This window comes from Sceloporus occidentalis, unplaced genomic scaffold (genome assembly GCF_023333645.1).
Source record: "Sceloporus occidentalis isolate IW3139 unplaced genomic scaffold, rSceOcc1.0.p SCAF_1, whole genome shotgun sequence".
Classification (NCBI taxonomy): domain Eukaryota; kingdom Metazoa; phylum Chordata; class Lepidosauria; order Squamata; family Phrynosomatidae; genus Sceloporus; species Sceloporus occidentalis.
Window position 1 is genome coordinate 149,692,831 of NW_028316981.1, and position 20,188 is coordinate 149,713,018.

Consider the following 20,188-nt stretch of genomic DNA (forward strand, 5'->3'; position numbering starts at 1 on the left):
GCAGGATGCAGGTTAGATGACAAGAACTGAGTTTATACTGCGGTGGAGTGAAATGGGGAGGAAAGAGCATTGGATCCATTAGTCAGTGTTACAAAGCAAATTACTTATTTGTACATAGTACCAAGATCTGTCACATTGAAAGTATCATTCCTGGTTTTTCCCCAAAATGCCAATTTTTCAGTGACAGAGCAATAATGTCTTAGCACCACATAAGGTCATGGGGGAGAACAAGATGTGTCCCCAGTGTCAGCATCAGCACATAGCATCCACTGTCCTTCATACATATGGACATGGGAATGTACTTGCCCAGGTAATGGAGGTTCAACTCCAAACTTCTGCAGATGATACAGAAAACTTGTAACATTTCTAATGTAGATTCAAGCCTTGTTTGAGGACTGTAATACCTTTGATGCCTTGGTGAAACAGGAAATGGAGAAGTGAAGTGGATCCCTGTTGATGCTGCATGATTTCTCTTTAGTTTTTGATACCACATTAACCATAGCAACATTCTTGTGGGGATTGGATTTGGCAGGCATCTTTTTAAAATGGTTCCAGTCTGATCTGGTGGGTATATTTTAGGAGACTGTGTCTGTTCTTAGTGGGGTGGGGAAGAGATGGCCCACAGACCACATTTTTCCATTAGCCCCAGGGGTCCCTGTGATCCCACACCCAAAAACCATTTTGGGAGTAATTTGTGTGTGTGTGTGCCATTCTCCAGTTGGACAATAGCATCAACCAGTGCCTCTGAGGTGGTGACACTGACCACTCCTTGTTGAATTCAGACCATCCACTTACTATCTTTTTGGATAAAAGGCCCACCCAGGCCTGAAACAAGTAAGGGATTTCAAAAGTCCACCAAATGCAATGAAGTGGCCAACAGTACCCCCTCCCCCCAGCATGGGAGGGAGCACTGTTGGTCACTGGAGGAGAGTGAAACAAAAATGAAACAACATCCTATAGTTAGTTCCAGTTAGAGTACACCCATTCAATCCATTGTTGAATGGTGAGCCAACATGTAGGGAAAAATCTTATAGATCCAATGGTTTACTCTATTCAGGACTAAAATCTGATTTAGGCCAATGTTTGTGGGTGGGCAAAAATGGGAAGTGCAGTCCTCCAGGGTCCCAAGGGACAGAGCAGTTTATCTTGCCATTTTATGAAAGACTTCAGTTTGTAATGGGTCCAGTAACATTAGTGGAACCAAAGGTAAACCAAAACGGCTATAAAATTACCACAGTACTGTCTCCACATTTGGATAGAATTAATGGAAGTACTGGTTTACAATGTTCTACTCACCAGGAACTTCCACCCAGTACCATTCACTTTCCAAAATTTATTAAACCCATTCTTTGTCATTTTCACTTGCTTATAATTTTTATTGTCGTCTTATTAGCCATAGAAATCCTTAAAGGTATGAAACCAGATGGTCTTAATCAGTGGTCCCCAAACTGCGACCCAGACTGTGCCCTTTAAGAGATTTTGGACTTCAGCTTTGGACTTCACCTCAGCCATGTTGGCCAATAGTCTGGAATTCTGGGAGCTGAAGTCCAAAATCCCTTAAAGGGCACTGTTTGGGGATCACTGGTCTAAATGATCACTTTCTCCTGCTTCTGCAATGCATTCAGTATCTTATTCCCTGCTCCATGTCTCAACATTGTGTTGCAGAACTGGCCCACTCTCTTCTGAGTTTTAGGAAGGACCCAAATACTTTCATGTTGTTATTTCCCATCAGGTCAGCTTTGACTTGAAATGAATTCACTCTCACTATGAATGAGATACCTCCTAGAGCCTTGCTTTCTATTCTGCTTTAATCTCTTTCACTCTTTTGTTACAGCAGTGTGTTTTTGGCCTAGACCCATTGTTTAATGTCCCTCTTGTGCTCTTCTTTTAATTTTAAACGTATTTATTTGTATTTAATCTAGAGGCCGTTTGAGGGGTATGAAAGGCAGGGCAGAAATTTCCTGAAATATATAAATAAATATGGATCCTCAGCAATATACTTCAGGCAGTGGTGATAGATGATAGTCTCTAAAGCAGTAGCAGCTGCAGCTATCAGAAACAGTCTCCTGCTCCTGTAGATGGCAGCAAGAGTTCAGCGCTGCCTAACGGTAACACCTGCAGATTGTTCCAGAAGAGTGTGACTTGGCAGAATGCTGGAGAGGCTTTTCATTTATTTTAACTTAATTAAAATTAAACACATCAAGTGATTATTTAGATGACACAACAAATCTTGCAACTGTGAAGGTCAGTCATGAAGTCTTGAAGATTCTACATATTTGAGATCAAATTATCTGTCTCTGATGGCAGTAATATATTCCAGTGGTTATAGGGTGGCTGCACTCAAGAGCTAGATGACCTAAAATGAAGCCTGTATAACCCAAACAAATAAGCAAAGCCAATGCCATTCATCCTGTGGTTGAAGAGCATAACAGGACAGGACTGTCCAGAGAAGCAACAGGCAGGCAGATAGTGAATCGGCAAGAAGAAAGTAAGAAGAGGAAGATCCTAGAAGCAGAGGGGAGATGGCCTAGTAGCGTATTCTTTCACTCAGAACTTGCCTAATTGAGTGAATCAGCAACACTAGCTGAAATATAACGGTCATTGGCCAGAATTGGATCTTTTGGATCACTTGGCTCTCAGGATCTAACATGGTTGATGGCTTGACTTTCTTCCAGTGTCTCCTTGAATTTGAAAACCTGGTGCTGCAAGGAGTCAAAAGCAGGTGCAGCATACGTGTACAAGAGGTGTCTAATTGCATCGCAGAAGACCCTCTGAAAAAATAATGGTTAAAAAGGGAAGTTACTAATTAAAGATACAGTAATCCATACCAGACAACTAGTGATTCCATTGAGTTTAGGACCAAAAGCTTTGTCACAAATCAGGTATGAAAAATGACAGAACACATAAAACCTTGGAAATCATCAGTTTAGCAACTGTAGTGTCTAGGTTCTCCGTAGAAACTGAATGATGTACTTTCTGAATAAAGCAGGTGGTATGAAAGCAAATCTATTTCTATGAATGTGCCTTCCCTACTCTGGAAAACAATTACATTTATTATTTGAGAGACCTGAACTAATTTCAAGTGATTTAGAATTAATATTTCTAAAGAGCAAAGAAATTAGGGATGACTTCAGCATCTGTTTGGCTTTTCTGTAAAAGGTTCACAGTGGACATTGAAACAAGAAATATTGTTTTGCTTCATTGTGAATCACAGGTTCTACTTAGGTGAAAGAGTAGCAAGATACAATTTTATTTATAAAATTATATTTTATTTCAGAACATGGTACTCCTTTCAGCTACTTCAAATGCCATTGCTATGGCAAGGCTGATTTCGTAGTAGCCACCTTAGGCTGACTGAATAATGCTATGTATTTTGTCTTCTGTGCCTTCTAATTCTTTGCCACTTATTTTGGTTTACATATATTATACTATGTTTGTATTGCTTCCTTATTGGCATAGTAACATTAACTAATAATTGAATTAAAAATAGCCTTTTTTTAAAAAAAAGTGCCTGCAGTGAATTGAAAATCTAGCTATGGTTTTCTGCAGCTGGTTTTCTCTTCTCCTTTTGTCAAGGAAGTACTCAAAAAGATGTCTTGGCATTTAAACTAGTTCTCTCCTGCTTTAATTCCATACCCTCCAAGACTACGCAGATGAAAATAGGGATGCTCATGCATTCTTGTAATGCTTTTGTTCTCATCATACCTATGAACATTGTGTCAGAAGTTGCATAGGCATCTTACCTGATATGGTATGTTTAGAAGTTGGGGTAATGAGTTCTGTGGTAGTATGGCATTATAAAGCAGTAGTGATCTCACATGCAGGTGATGGTAAATTAGTACTTGGCTAGGCACTTATTTGCCACTGCTGTGTAGTAAACTATGCATGGCTAGGCAGTTACAGACAATGTCATCTCCTGGTTTCCATATCATTGGGGCAGTGGCATGCTAAGTCTTTGTCTGAGCTTGAAAGGAGCTGTCCAAGGTCTGAACTCATTTAATTGGCCTTCTTTCTTAAAAAATAGAAAGCATGGGACACCTAGATCCTAGTCTAGATAAAAGATAAAATCACAGACCAAGTAAATTCTTCATTGGCAGGGCTGGCCCTACTATTAGGCAAAGCTGAAGCAGCCTTCTCACATAGCAGCAGATTTGGAGTGTCAAATAAAGTGCAGCAAATGTTTATTTAATATGCTACGCATGCATTTTTACTGCCAAGGATCAAAAGAGGTGCTTGTGGGTCTTTTTCTCTCGTGTGCTAAAATAACCTGCTGTACAACAATCCTACACACTTGCCTAGGAAACAAATTGATTTGGGGAGCTGCAAGGTAAAGTGAGCCCAGAAAGCTGGGTGAGGGAGTTCAAAAAGTTACACTGTGTTACAAAAATGTATTAGTGTTTTGGTGATTTGGAAGTAGTTTTTTCAGTAATATAATATGAAAATCTGGCTGTTTTCTGTGCACATTTGTTGACCAATATTGTAAACATTTAAACGGTGTTGTATTGTTGTGAGAGTCTTATACAATAGTATTCTTGACTCAGAGAACCACCTGGCAACTTTCTTTATGATATAAAATTAGAAATTTCACCCTGTTGTATTTCTTTATGTACCATGCATACTGATAAACTGACAGATTTGTATTGTGAGGAACATATGTTCAGGAGAGATGGGGCAAAACACCACTATACTGACAAACACAATTTCCTGTGTTTGCACCCTGGATCTGAATCTGAATTATTCCATGAATGAACTTGGTGTCTCTAAAGAGAGAGAAAAGCCTTCTTCGGCTACAATAAACAGCCCAGCATGTGATGCATACATAGTTCCTAACTCTGCCAAGTCATAATGCCCATTACTGATTGCATGTGATGAAGCTCAAAATATAGCTAGTAACTTACACTGAAATCTAGATCAGTACAATTGGAAGTTAATTGGATTTTAGCCTGTAGAGTATATCACACAGTACGTGCAGTTAAAAAAACATGGCAAAGAGAGGTATTAGAATTGCTTTACAAAATTTAAATGGGTAGTATTAAATACCATAATCAGAATAATCCACAGCATAGTAGCTCAGATTTCTATGTATGGTTTTGAAAGCTGGATAGTGAAGAAAACTGACAGGAATAAAATCAACTAATTTGAAATATGACACTGGAGAAGAGTTGTACAGATACCACAGACTGCCAAAACGAGAAATAAATGGGTCCCAGAGCAAATCAAGCCTGAACATTCCCCAGAAGCTAAGATAACTAAACTAATCTGTCATGCTTTGGACATACCATGAGATTACATGACTTATTGGAAGAGACAATGAAACCAGGAAAACTGGGAGGCAGTGGGAAAAGAAGATCATATTACAGGTGGATTAATTCAATCAAGGAAACCATGGCCCTGAGTTTACAAGACCTGAGCAGGGCAACTGATGACTAGGGCTCTTGGAGGTCTCTCCTTAATAGGGTCGTCATAAGTCAAAGTCAACTTGATGGCAAAAAATAATATAACAAAGGAGAGGATTCTCTGAAAGGCTTTTAAAAGGTCATCCCTGAAATTTTCCATTCTGAATTTGTTGCTATCAGCAAGCTCTGTGTATTTTCAGACTTATTATCACAACCTTTGGATGCAGATGAATTTTATATTCTTTTAATTTTACATTTTTTCTAGATTTAAACATGAGTTGTTAGGTTTATTTTTACTAAAGAATGTGATCCAAGTATCACAACAAGAAAAAAGACACTTTTTCGATTTGCTTCTATATGGAAGAAAAAGTGAGTGACATGCAGATTTTGCCATTAATTTTTATTTTTATTATATTTTTTGAGATCTCTAAAGAAGGAGTGGAAAGGGGAAGGAGAGTAGTGAGATGTTTGGTCCAAAATCTACCTCCCATGACGAGAGAGCTTGTCATCCAATGGAGCATTTCTGCTGGCAGAGGAGGAGATTTCTGCCAATCTGCCTTACCTTGCAGTCTCCAGCCTAGAAGGAGCCACAAAAATCTACCTCAAAACATGGGTATACACTCCAGAACAACATGAGACATGATGCTGTGAGATGCAGAAGAGAGAATAATCAAGGAAAATCTTCTTCCCACTGTTCAGAATATCCCAAGAGGAACCCTCCTGACATAAATCATGGAACCATGATTAATAAGGTTCCCAGGAGCATAGCAATGTGCCTTATCTTAGGCTGGTCAGACTTTTTGCCCAGCAAACCTAATACCATCTACTGAGTGGCATCAGCAGCCTAACTCTTACGAAAAACCCATGGTTCTTTCCATTACTTGCTACTTGATCCTTCTTTTAAAGAATGGATTTGTCAGCGATTGAACCTGGAACATTTAGGTATTCCACTACAAAGCTGGAAAACCTCTCCATCAAAGTAGATCTCAGCAATATTTTAGGGGTTTTTTTGCAAGTTGTACTCCATTTGAAATGTTAAAATATACGAGGGCAATGGCTTCGTGTTGTACTTTAAACAAGGGTGTTTCTTTGCAGGTGCAGAATAAGGAGGTCATTGCCTTTCTCAAACAAAAGTCCTGCCCCCAATGAATTTTTCTTCAGTCCCCAAATTTCTAGCATTGCAAGAACTTAAAACTTGAGTGTTTAGAAATATAGTTTATGCATCCAAAGAAAGGGACAGGCAAATTTACTTGGGGAATGTAAACACAGTAAGTATAAGGGTTCTAAGTATGAATGATTTTCAGTATCGCACTCTCTGCAATGCTAGAGATTGGGAACTGAAGGAAAATGGCAATGGGGCAGAATTCTTATTGGGGGGCAGTATCCTTATTTTGGCTGTGTTGTGGCTACAGCCCTTATTTTAGAGTAAATTCTGCTGACAACTATGATGCTTCTAGAATTTGTGGACTAATACAATTTTCCATCCATTTCTAGGTTTTGCATCTAAAAACATCCCCGACTCCCCATAATGTGAAACAGGTGTCTAGAAGTATAAAGTTATAAGCCATTTTATCCTCAGATAAGCCAGGCAAAAATAAATCAATTAAAAATTATAGTTTGTTAATTATAAAGTTGCAATTTATTTTTATTCATTTTATTTTATTTATATGCTGTCTTTCTACCAGAGAGGAACCCAAGATGGCTCACATTAGGAGTAAAGCAGGTTGCTAGCTAAAGCAGATTTAGATTAATACAGAAATCTTTGGACTTCTGAGGGGAAAAAATGTCTTGGGATGAGTTGGAGTAGAGAATCAGAGAGTGACAAAAGGTTTGGGCACCATTTTCTTCCTTTGCTTTTGTCTTTTTTTCTCCAAGACCAAAATTGTTAGTCTCAGCTAGAGCAGGTCCACTGGATCCATGGAATATGTATAAATGTTGACTTGAAAAATTATCATTAAATCAGTGGGTCTGCTGTAACTGGGACCAGATAGTTGGATGTGAGCAGTAATCTTCTTCCCATAATTGTTTTCTTCTCTGGTGAAACAGCTGTTGAGCTATTACATATAAAGTTTCATTTCTCCTGTTAGGTTACTCTTGTCTGCCCCTGAAATAAATTATTAAATAAATTATTGATGCTTCTGTCTTAACATTCAAAATTGTGCTCCTTTGTAGCAAAGGCTGAGGAACTGGTATCTTCCAGGAGCCTGTGACACCATTCTCAGGGCTGAAAAATTCTGCTCACAACTGTGATGCTTCTAGAATTTGTGGACTAATATAGTTTTCCATCCATTTCTAGGTTTTGAATCTAAAAACATCCCTGACTCCCCATAATGGAAACAGGTGTCTAGACGTATTATCTGTTTTTCTAGCCTTGATTGTTCTGTATCTGAAGCACCTATTCTTATTCAGAAGCACGTATTCCATAATTCTCTGACAAAGTTGGTGCAAAGATTCAATTTTTCTTGATGTACAGATAGAAGCCAATAATTACTTTTTCTTATATGCTAAAAATATTAAAGCTGATAGATTACAATAGGCATATGAACTAGCAAAGTCATTAATGGTTGCAGTTGTTTCATTTCATTGTCATTTTCTTTGCAGTGTTCATTTTTGCCCAAATTCTCCATTCACATAGAGACGAAATATGAGGACAACAAAGGAAGCAATGATAATGTAAGTATTAATTCCTTTTCTAGGTTAAATATAAAATGTGCTTTAAAATATTCCATTACAGTTCAGAGCGAGCATATTATTTTCCCATTAATTCTTACAGCCAGCTCCATATTTTATGTTTTATGTTATATAGGTATAGTATCTTAAACCTCACTTCTTTTTAGGCTGATGATAAAAAGATGAGTAGCCAGACCATACTCCACTTTTGGTTACAGTGCTCACCATCATTTTTATTTGGCTATTGATATCCATTATCCAAAGAAACACATATGTAATCTTGTGGTTTAATTTAACTATCTGACTTCAGGCTTGTAGAAATTCCTGAGAAAGTGATAAGATTTAGAAAATAAATTTTAAAAACTCTTTAAGCAAAACAACAAGGATACACGTGGCACCCTAAAGACTAACAAATATATAGAATATGGTGCAGGTTGAATCTTCCTTATCACGGATTCCAAAATCCTCCAAAATCCAAAATTGTCCACATGGTTGGCTGAGGTAAGTGACACCTTTGCTTTCTGATTGTTCAGTGGACATAAACTTTATTTCATGCACAAACATATTTAAAATATTGTATTTAAGGTGTATACTAAACGTAAATTAATTTCTTGTTTAGATTTGGGTCCCATCTCCAAGATATCTCATTATGTATATGCAAATATTGCAAAATCATAAAAAATATGAAATCCAAAACACTTTTGGTCCCAAGCATTTCAAATAAGGGAGGCTCAACCTGTATATGTTTTCTTAGGTCAGAGTCCCCTTAGAATAGGTTGGGAGATGTGTGAACCACCAGGTATTGTGGGACTGCAGCTTAACAACATCTGGAGAGGCTTATGATCCCCATCCCTGACCTACCTAATTCACCTAGGAGGCAGGCAGATAGGCAGGCCTGAATACAGAAAGAAAAAAGGAAGTGGGAATACTAGTAGGTGTATTATATTGCTGTGCTGAGCAGAACTGAATAGAAGATAGTTTCATATGAATACAGGATCTAATCATAATGGAATTTGACCCACTTCAAGTAGCAACCACCATTTGTGGTGAACTGGCATTGCAAAAGTAAATTAATATAAATGGAAATAAAAAGATAGTAAAAATTTTGTTACTGCATTGATCTGAGATATATGTAAGCATTGCATTCTAATTTTATGGATTAAAGCCATAGCTTTATGCGAACTGCTTACACTTAGATAACTGACACCATGCCTTTAAAGGCCTGTAATCTAAGACTGGTGTAGGGGGGAAAATGTTTTATTTTTAGCTAATAGCCGGTTTGTCAGGCTTTAGTTGCTATGGTTCTTCTTTTTTAGCTCAAATTTTAACAGCTGTGAACCGTAGCTGCAGTTTACCTATGAACGCATGTTTCTTGATAACCTGATATTCCCCTGTTCACATCTGAGAAGTTGCAGAGGACACAAGAGGATACTGGAAATATGATAATGTACTAAATCTAAAAGACAAAACAAAACAGAAATGTAAATATAAATGTGAATAGTTGCCACTATATTTGCAAACTTCCTCAATTGGTTTTCCAATGAGATATGCATACTGTGGCATGGGAAACCACTGGGTAGCCTTGGTCACAGCACTCTCTCAGCCTCTGAAGAAGGTAATAGGAAACATCCTCTGAATAAACCTTTCTAAGAAAATAGTGTGACAGGTTGGCCTTAGGATCACCGTAAGTCATCGACTTGAAGGCACACAATGAACACGTGTATACTGCACTTTGATATATTGAACAGCATCAAAATAAAGTCCAAGATTGTTAGACTGCTACTGAATAGCCTTTGTGAAGTAAAAAAATAGATGGAGTGGTGTCTAGAACATAAAGTAATATCTGCAAAGTGAAGTGACATGCTTGCCTAAATGAGCACTTAAAGAATCATGGCAAGTGCCACAAAAAGTTTGGGGTAACTCTCTGTTTTCTTTTCTGATTATCCCTCAATGGATCCTTATGATTTATTGTCCTGTTACAAGAAAGTTTTTAACAGATTCTACTTCAGGACTTTATCACACGGGAGGAAATCGGTGGTTTAAAAGGCATTTTCCCAGGACATTTGTGCAATTGCGGGAAAGATTTTCTCACACGTTGCGATTAAAGAGGACTTATCCTGGGAAGAACCAGGAATCCTGCAGCAACAAATAATAATAATAATAATAATAATAATAATAATAATAATAATAATTTTTTCCTGCCTCTCCCTGTATTTGATCAAAGTGGGTAACAACAAACAAAAACAATAATATCAAATATGACTATCAGTAGATAAAAGCATAACAGGACATATTAGATCCTAGTTCCCTAATCTCCCTCCCACCCTAAAATACCATTAAAAACAATTCCCAATAAAATGCTTAATAAAATAAATCGAGATCAAAGTCCGGTGGGTACAGCTAAACAAATGAAGAGTGAAAATTCTGAGGAGATCAGTTTGGAAAAGCCTGCCGGAAGAGATCCGTCTTTTGTCAAATGGATTTTTCCAGCTAGACAAAAGATGTGCTTTTAAATCATCTCCTTCAGGAAGAGAACTGAAGTGCTATGATGTCATGTGGTAAGGCACAGAGAAAGGCACTATTGTCCAGCTCGATTTCTGCTTACTATTTTCCTGTGATAAAACTTTTGGATATGTTGAGATTTAGCAACAGACATGGTATTTATGCTTTGGTCTGTTGTAATGCCAACATTTATTTTGCTTTTTCACTGCCCAGGTGCCTAAGGATTTTTGTACCGCACCCCAACCCCATTCAGCATTGTTCATGTATTTTAAGATACTCAGGACAGTGTTTATGAAGATATCCAGATTTATTCCTGCAACAGTCCTGTGAGTTAGACTAGGCTGAGATACAGTGACTTGCCCAAGGCTGCTGTCCAGTGGATTCTATGGTTGAATGAGGATTGGAACTGAAATCACCACAATCTATGTCCACTACTCAGTCTCACTACTAACCTAGTACATAGGCTTTTTCATTTTATATAACCATGAACATGACATCTTGAATGGAATTACAAGTCTGAAGTATCTAATTCATCTAACTTAAACAGATCTTTTATAGCTTTCTATAAGGGATGCTAATTATGTATGATATGTTTGAGAGCCAGGTTTGAGCTTAGGACTTGGACTCTGGAGGTTGTGGTTCATTTCCCTGTTCAGCCATGGGAACACTCTGGGTGACCTTGAGTGAATCAAACACTCTCAACCCATGAAAAATCCATGATAGGGTCACTTTAGGATTGCTAGAAATCAGAAACGACGTGAAGGTAAATAACAACAAAGGTATGCTGGTCAGAAAACAATTAGGGCAGTAAGCAATAAAATTAATAAAAATATAACCTGGGCTATCAGCTAATTTTAATCAGGACATCCTTTTTACACTTTCAGGCTGTTTTATTGCAGGATGTTATGGTTATATCAAATGGAAAGCAGATATTAATCTGGGCAAAATAGAACAGTGGTCTGACACTGTGAACCAGCTTTGTATCTTCTGTGGGTACCATGTGGATTTAGCTGTAGCAAAAATAACCACAGACTTAGAATCATAGAATTGTAGAGTTGGAAGAGACCACAAGGGCCATCCAGTCCAACCCCATTCTGCCATGAAGGAACTCTCAATTAAAGCACCCCTGAAAGATGGCCAACCAGCCTCTGTTTAAAGACCTCCAAAGAAGGAGACCACACCACACTCCAAGGGAGTGTGTTCTACTGTCAAACAGCCCTTACTCTCAGGACGTTCCTCCTAATGTTTAGGTGGAATCTCTTTTCCTGTTCCTTTCATCCATTGTTCCAGGTCCTGTTCTCTGGAGCAACAGAAAACAAGCTTACTCCTTCCTCATACTTGAGGCATCATAAAAAATAACAGGACAAGGAGGAGGAGGAGGAGGACACTAGCATATTACAAGCTAATGTGTATTGTGGTGTAAGGTTTTGTAATAAACTAGGCTTTCATCTATCAAACCTTATGTCAGAATAAATGTTAGCCTATAAAACTTACACAAATCTTAAATAAATAAATATTAGATAATAATATAGTAAATTTCTGTATGAGTCAATGATGACATAAAGGCCACCATATTTAGAGAGATTTGGCTTTGTCATCAGTAAAGCTGAATAATATTCTTAAAAGCCATCCTTTATACTGTAGAAGCAATTGGAAAAAGCTATTTCCATCTTAAAAGTGCAGATTATATGCTTCTACAGTCAGATGGAATTTAGATATATAAAGCTAAAAATGCTGATCCATTGAAAGCAACATATAAAACCTCTACAGATAATGGAAACAATATAAGTTAATGCACTTCTTGGCCTCATCATAGCAGAGATTTGTTTTTTAAATGAGTGTTTCAAAACTGACCATTTATCAAATGGAAACTGAGAGGCAATTTTCTAGTGTACGCATGCTTGATGGCGATGAATAACAACAATGGCATTTGACAAATTAATAGCCAAAGAATATGAAAGCCAGCTGGATAATAGCAGATGTCTTTTGTCATTATGTATTAAGCTTCATTCAGTAGGGGAGATCATCTAAATGGAGGGAATCCTGTTTTACACAGAAATTTCAGTTCTGCAAAATGCTGTTATTATATAGATATGGTCTGTGTCTCAGTGGCTTATGTTCAAATGTATCATCACTGCGTTTTATAATTCTTAATGTGCCAGAACATAACAAAAATAAGTTTTAAAAAATCATTGTCATTTCAGATTACATTCGCAGTTCTGAGTGTAAATGTAGCCAAGCTAAGAAAGTAATTATCAAGAATAGCAAGACAGTGATTTATAATACTTTGCAGGATGGGGAAAACATTTATGTGTAGTTCCAAGGAAAACAACTAATCATTCCAGAGTATCTTTCTAGAAGGTTGCTAACTGAACAAGCCAAGCCCTTGGCCTAAATCTAACAGCTAGTTCCAACTAAAGTAAAGGGATTTACGTAAGTGTTGATTTAACATTCAGTAATTTATGCTCATTCAGAAAGGGAGGGAAATGGATCCGATTTTTTATTAACACTGTTTGCTGTTCACTGCTGGAGCAAACCAATGCAATGGAATTGTATTCTGCAATTCCAGAAACTGCTGGTGACAAATTCAGAGTCTTATCGCACAGGAAAAGAAAACTGACATGGACCCAGAGAGTAGTACCTGTTTCTGTGCCTTACTGTATGACATCATAACATTTCAGTCCTCTTCCCACAGGAGACAGTCATCAAATGAGTCTTTTGTTGACAAAAGACATACAGTTGTCCTTCCATATTCGCTAGGATTAGGGGGAAAAGACCCCCGTGAATATGGAAAAAACACAATTAACAAAAACACTTTTTACCTGAGAGGACACCTCTCTAGGAATCTCTAGGTCCTCCAGTGCAACTCTGTGGTCAATGTCCAACATACACTGACCACAGAATGGCACTGGAGTAGCTACAAATGGTCTTTCAGTGCAACTTTTAGTTAAAGTTGACCACAGAGATGCACTGGAGGACCTAGACAGTCCTAGAGAGAACATATTAATGAAATCCGTGAATAATCAAATCTGCAAATATCAAATCCACAAATATGGAGGGATGACTGTACTTTGATGACCTTCTCCCACAGGAAAAGAACTGAAGTGCTACCAACATCATGAAGTAAGGCACAGAGAAAGGCGCTAGTCTCCATTTTGGCTTTCAGTGTGCTTACACAAATTATATACTATATCCCAATGCTGTCTATTTACCAGCACAAACTGGGACTGATGGTGGAACTGATTTCCCAGTTGCCTAGGAATCCCACTCCCCACACAGCATATCTGGAAGTGTTGTGGGTTTTGAAGGGAAGGGAAGTGGAAGTGGCAATGCATGAGCTGAAGTCCACATGCATGATGTCAATATGTAGCACAATGGTTGGTTCATTTCCATCTGGAGGCACTTAATTCTATATGAAACAATTTGGGTTGACCAAATAAGTCAAATTCCTAATCTTTTTTTCCTCTTGAAGAAAAGTTTCATTTTCGTGAATCAGGATTTTTCTATAACTAGTGGTTTGTTTGTTTTTTAATTACATTGAGTTTGCCAATTCGAAAATGCCAAAGAGCTGAGGCTTTGCAATAAAAATGCTGACACAAGGGTGTTGTTGTTAGAGGCTTCTGTATTAAATTGAATGCATCATAATAGTTCTGGGTTAACGCCCATCCATAAAGATTAAAATCACATGTTGCAGCTCACTGGTCCCCAGCCATATATTTCCCTTGTTTTTGCCCTTTGCAAATAGACGAGAGGGTAAAAATTACATTGTTGTTGTTATTGTTGTTGTTGTTGTATGCTTTCAAGTTCTTTCTGATTTATGGTGACCCTAAGGTGGAAAATTACTACGTGAGCTAAAATAAATACCATATATACAAGCCTGTTACTTATGACTGAATAGCATAAACTCCAGTAACCTTAGGTTTTAATTTTTTTCAAGTTGTGTAAACATGATTGTCTTTTTGCCTTTGTAATTCTCCTCTGATACTAAGAACAGTTAGTTGTTCAGCAGCATGGTCCTTGTAATTTTCCAAGATTGCCTTCTGTCCAACAGACTCAGTGAAATTCTAGCAGACAAGCACATACACATTTAACACGTGACAGCCTTTCTTGTGTAGATCTACTTGTAAGAAACTGTATTCAATAGGATTTCTGCCAAATAGGTATATTTAGAATTGCCAGAAAGAAGAAAAATAACACTTTAAAAAAGTTTATTTATTTCATTTCTACAAAAAAATATTAAATCTACAAAACAATAAAATGTTCACCCCGGCTTAGGATATGCATTAACAGAAAAGCACATATGAGGGATGCTTAACAGGCAATTCCATTAGGATAGTTATCTGGGTGGTGTTGTACAATTAGGATGAGCACAAAAGTTTACTGAGGGAGCCTTTGATAATGGGGTCAGGTTTAAGAAGAAAGCGTCTCTCCATTAGTCAACAGTTTCTGACAGTGGTCTGGGCAAATGTGAGGTAACATAACATTTTAAAAAGCATTTCTTCTTCTAACATAGAGTGGTTATTAATTCTTATTAACCCTTTAAGCATTGTGTTACTCACTGGGGAGCTGCTTTGTAAAACTGGCTAAATAATTAATTTGTGATCTGTGATGTAATTTTGACAAAATGTTATTCACATCCCAATATAAATAAGTAGTAAAGCCCACTTTGTCAGAGACAATATTTTCTAAATATACACAGAACAGTTAATTGTAGCATTTTCTCACCATTTGGAATGATATTGTATTTATAGGATAATTGAATTCTTAACCCAAGGACAGATGCAGTAACCTGTGGTGGTGACACCTATGATCTCAGTGTCTCTATTTATCCTGTCTGGCTTCAGTTGCCTCTTTCAAATGCTATGAACCTTTTTTTTGTAGAGACATAACATGAAAGCAGGTGAATGCATATCAGTATATCTGCTGATGGGCCACTTAAGCATAATGCATACCACTACCCTTTCCCCATACCAGCTCCAGCAAAGAGGAATTTGGAAGCTGTCCTATTTTAGATTAAATTTAGTGTGCCTTGTCATCCAAACCCAGACAAATTGTATTTAATCTCAGCTATGATTAGTTGAAGCAAGACAGGTTTATCCCATAATTTATGATACTCAATTGTTTCACCTACCCATGGTTAAGACTTAGGGGCTGGAGGACACAGTAAACAGTGTTTAAAAACTGGTTAGAACTATGCATGCTTCTGAATCCTCAGAATCAACTGGAAAAGGGGAGGAGAGTGCAGGAACCAAATGCTTGCCAAGAGTCATTCTTGGATTGCATTCAAATTAAACCATGTACACAAGTGTTTCCTATGTGTAATTTGGATTTTCCTATGCAGTTATGTTTTAAACAATGGTTACCTTTACCTTAATTGGGAGACGTGAACAAAAGATGTAGTATAATGATCCAGTTTATATGTCTTAGAATCAGTCAAGCCATATATGTTTTAGAATCATAGAGTTGGAAGAGACCTCAAGGGCCATCCAGTCCAATCTGCTACCATTAAGGATACACTAATGTATCCATTAATTCATGAACTGTTTCACAAAGTAGTACCTTCCACAATGCTTCTGTGTAGTCCAGCTTTCTCAATGTGGTATCCTCCCAGTGTTTTGGACTATAACTCGCATCTGTCTCATCCATCAATGCCAGTGGTCCTCAATGCTGGGAGCTGTAGTCTAACATTTGAATTGAGAGAGGCTAAATTTCTGGAGGAGAACACTGGTATAGTCTTGTACTAATTACAGAGATAATAGGAGGGGAGTTAGTGTAAAAATAGATATAAAAACAGTTGGGGGAAAACATGCAGTTGGAATGATTTTAGATAGGCAATTGGGGAAACAGAGGGAAGTTATACTTATGGTATGAATAGGAGACAGGTCACAGGAATGAAAATATATAATAATATAAGCATGCAGAAACCCTTGCAGAAGTACTTTCAAGACATGAGCTTCTCAACCCCTTGCCAGGACAGGTATGATAAAGCAGTAGGAGTATAAAGATAATTTCATTGCTGAACTGAGGCAACCTCATAAATGAATCATGGCTGATCATCAGTTACTGATTCCTACAGAGGAACTGCTACTGATAAGCAAGGACAAAAGTGTGCATTTGGGTTGTTGTTGTTTTTATGGGAGGTGGAGATTCTGGCAAGACATATGTGCCCTGTAAAATCTCCTTTAAAAACCCAATGAAAGGATGTCCAAGCTTCTGTTCACAAATGTAGAGTGCTATTTTTATTTTATTTTTTAAATCAGTGCAATGTCATTTTGAACAAGCAATCCAGGATTATACAACTGAAAGAGAGAGAGAGTCCTGCAATATGTTTTCTTTAAGTATCGTACACATTGATTGGTACAGTACTTTGACTCCATCTGTCAAGCTAATATGGTACAAAGTGTTAAGGACCACTCAATTTGTTTTGTTAGCAGACTTGTTCCAAAAACTATTATTTCATTTCAGAAGTACTTCTGTCATGTTTGCTATTCCTTGCTAGAGGCCTTTGCAATTGATCTTGAACTGTTGCTGGTCTTCCTTATAAAAGATGGGACTGATCCACTCCAAGAAGCAAAAGGAAAAAATATTAAGTGCACAGCTGCCCTCTCCCTGCCCGCCTGCGATCCACTTTTCCAAAGAAGTGCATCCCAACTTTATCTGACTTCAAGGGAGTTAAGGTGTTCAGGAGTTTCAAAAGAGACTTGTAAGCTGAGGTAGCACTCCCCCCCCCCCCCCCCGCTTTTTTTTTCTTTCTTTCTCATATATGAGAGAAGCATGTTCATCCTGGGACTGCTCAAATGAAGGAAAGACAACCTACAAATCTCTATTATAGACCAAAAAAAGAGAGCCTCCCTGAAGTCCTTAATAGAAATGTCAAGAGTAACTCCTTAATTCTAGTAAATTAAATATTATTTCAGAAAGCCAGTATGGTGTAGTAATTTGAGAGCAGAAAAAGGACTCTGGGAGACCAGGGCTTAAATCCCTGTTTGGCCATGGAAGCCCACTGTGTGATGTCACTTGTCACACACTCTCAGCCTAAAAGGAAGGCAATGACAAACTCCCTCTGAGCAAATCTTGCCAAGAAATACCCATTATAGGTTATTATATGACTTGAAGGCATGAAGCAACAACACCAATAATGTTATATCCTCATTACACTATAAATACATCTTTAAGCACGCGTGTGGCATCATTGTGTGATGAGTATCACCAAAACTCCTTTTTTCCAGGTGTAATCGAGTAGCCAGGATGGTATAGTGGTTTGAGCATTGTACTAGGAGTCTGGAAACCAGGGTTTGATTCCCAGCTGGGCCTTGAAGCCCATTGGATGACCCTGAGCAAGTCACATGCTCTCAGCTTCAGGGAAAAGCAATGGCAATCCTCCTCTGAACAAATCTTGTCAAGTAAACCCCATGGGGTTGCCGTGAACTGGAAATGACTTGAAGGCACACAATAACAATCGTGGTTTAAAAGCCATGTGCAGTATTTTCCTAAGGCAGCAGGTGCTATCGTTAGGCTTGATTTAGATAAACTTTGAAATTTTGATTAATTTAAAAAATTACTCACACAAAAGTTAAGAGACAAATGACAATTCAGTTAAAAATACACAAAGTTAAAACAATATAAAACACAATTAAAACATAGTAAGAAATGCTTGATTCAATTTCTGATATGTTTTGGAGGGGGCTCATTCCTGTTCCAGACAGGGCCAAAGGGAGTTTATTTATTTTTTTCAAAAATATTTATATACTGCCTTTTGAAATGAAGGAACCCTAAAATGAATCACAGAAATGGATTATGCCACTTCGTGACAGAATGTTTCATAACCGGCTGTTAAGTGAATTAGGATTAGCCTCATTTGCAGCAATATTTCATCCAAGGCCACAAAGTGTCTTAAACTGATGGCACTGTCAAATAGAATTCAAAGCATTTATTGACTAAAACAGAGTTTTTAGTTTATTAATATTCATGCGCAGTATGAGCAAACTAATTTTCTTAAGTGCTAGTCTGTATGTGGCAAAAATGTTTCTGTCCATACACAAGAAGAAGGTGTCAGCAGGCTTGGAGATGCCCCAGTGATTGCAGGTGTGCAAGAAAGCTTTGAGGGGAAGCAGAATCTACACTGGAATAAATCCCAAACAGACCAATGTGGACTGAGGATGCTCAGTAGCTAAATAATATCATCCTTCTCTCTGCCTGTTAAAGAAAATAAGAACCTTATGAAGAGAGGGAATATCTGGCTCCTGTCCTTAAAAAAGCATTCCATGGTGCAACATTTTGTTACAAAACTCATTTTTATATACCAATGGTGGGAGACTTCTTTCAGCCCAAGGACCAAATTCAGTTTCAGAAATGTTCCTGGGAGCCACATTCCAGTGGTGCATGGCACCAAAGGTAAAAGGTTGAGATGAAGATGAAGACTACCAGCATATTTTAACTTAAAAGGTCTTGATGCCAAGAACTAACCTTCTGGGAAGTATTTATTTGTGGGAAACATGAAGTTTCCCAAATTCTAATATAAGTTTTATTTCTTTTTTATTTGTTGTTGTTTTTGTTTTATTTTTATTTATATACCGCTATTTATTATAAGATGCCAGTAATAGGGTTTCTTGAAGGAGATTTGCCACTGCTTTTATCTAAGGCTGAGAGAGGGTGACTTACCCAAGGTTACCCAATGGGTTTCCATAGCTGAGTAATTATTTAAACCCTGGTTTCTCAGGACCTTATAATAAGAGGGAAGTGCCCAAATCCCATGGATAAATGGGGTTTAAATCAGGGAATATCTCACAAAAGGGATTATTTTAAGACAGGGTTGGGCTAATTGAGCATTAACGCAACATTAACCCATCCAAAAAGTCACAAAATCGCACCGCTTTTTACTTTCAGGAGAATCTTAAAAGTAAAAAGCGGCACGATTTTGCCCATTTTCTATACAGGTTACTGCTCAGTTAGCCTGACATCTCTGAAAACAATCCCATTTTTGCAGGATATTCCTTGGATCTAAACTGCATTTATCCATGGGATTTGGGTGTTTTGCCTCCCGTGTGATGAGGTCCTCAGAGTCCTTGTCCAGCACTGAAACCACTACACCACACTGGTTCTCTGAAATAACATAAAATTTACTAGAATGAAAGAATTATTGTTGCCATTTCTATTAAGGACTTCAGGGAGGCATTTTTTCACCTAGGAAAGAGAATACCATTCTTCATAACATAAACAGTTTTGTGGTCTACTGTAGGCCATATACACACATATACCTTACTAACAATGTAGATTTAAAGGTGCTTCAAAATATATGCACATAGGGACATGCCATTCAACAGCAGACCAACACACAGGTTGGCATGTAAATAATTTCCTTCCAACCAAGGGTCACACAGTATATATATATCCCACTCACTTCCATGGCACTAACCTCTGAAGATGCCAAGTACAGATGCAGGTGAAACGTTAGGAATAAATTCTTCCAGAACATAGCCACATAGACTGAAAAACCCACAAAAAACACCCTACATTTCTTCATCAAATATATTTTTGGAGCATACTTTTTAAGTCAGTTTAATTTTAATTAATAAATAAATTATAGTTCTCCCTCTAATCCACAGTGAAGGAACTGTGTA

The 20,188-nt window shown here is 37.7% G+C and overlaps 1 protein-coding gene across 1 annotated transcript in view; it reads left to right on the forward strand.

Annotated features, from left to right (window-relative positions):
* The window catches only part of PITPNC1 (phosphatidylinositol transfer protein cytoplasmic 1), a 186,515-nt gene that overhangs the window by 116,508 nt on the left and 49,819 nt on the right, over window positions 1–20,188 (forward strand). Inside the window, exon 5 of the mRNA XM_089540927.1 lies at window positions 7,998–8,069. Within this exon, the coding sequence (XP_089397053.1) occupies window positions 7,998–8,069 (72 nt within the window). The remainder of the gene's footprint in view (window positions 1–7,997; window positions 8,070–20,188) is intronic.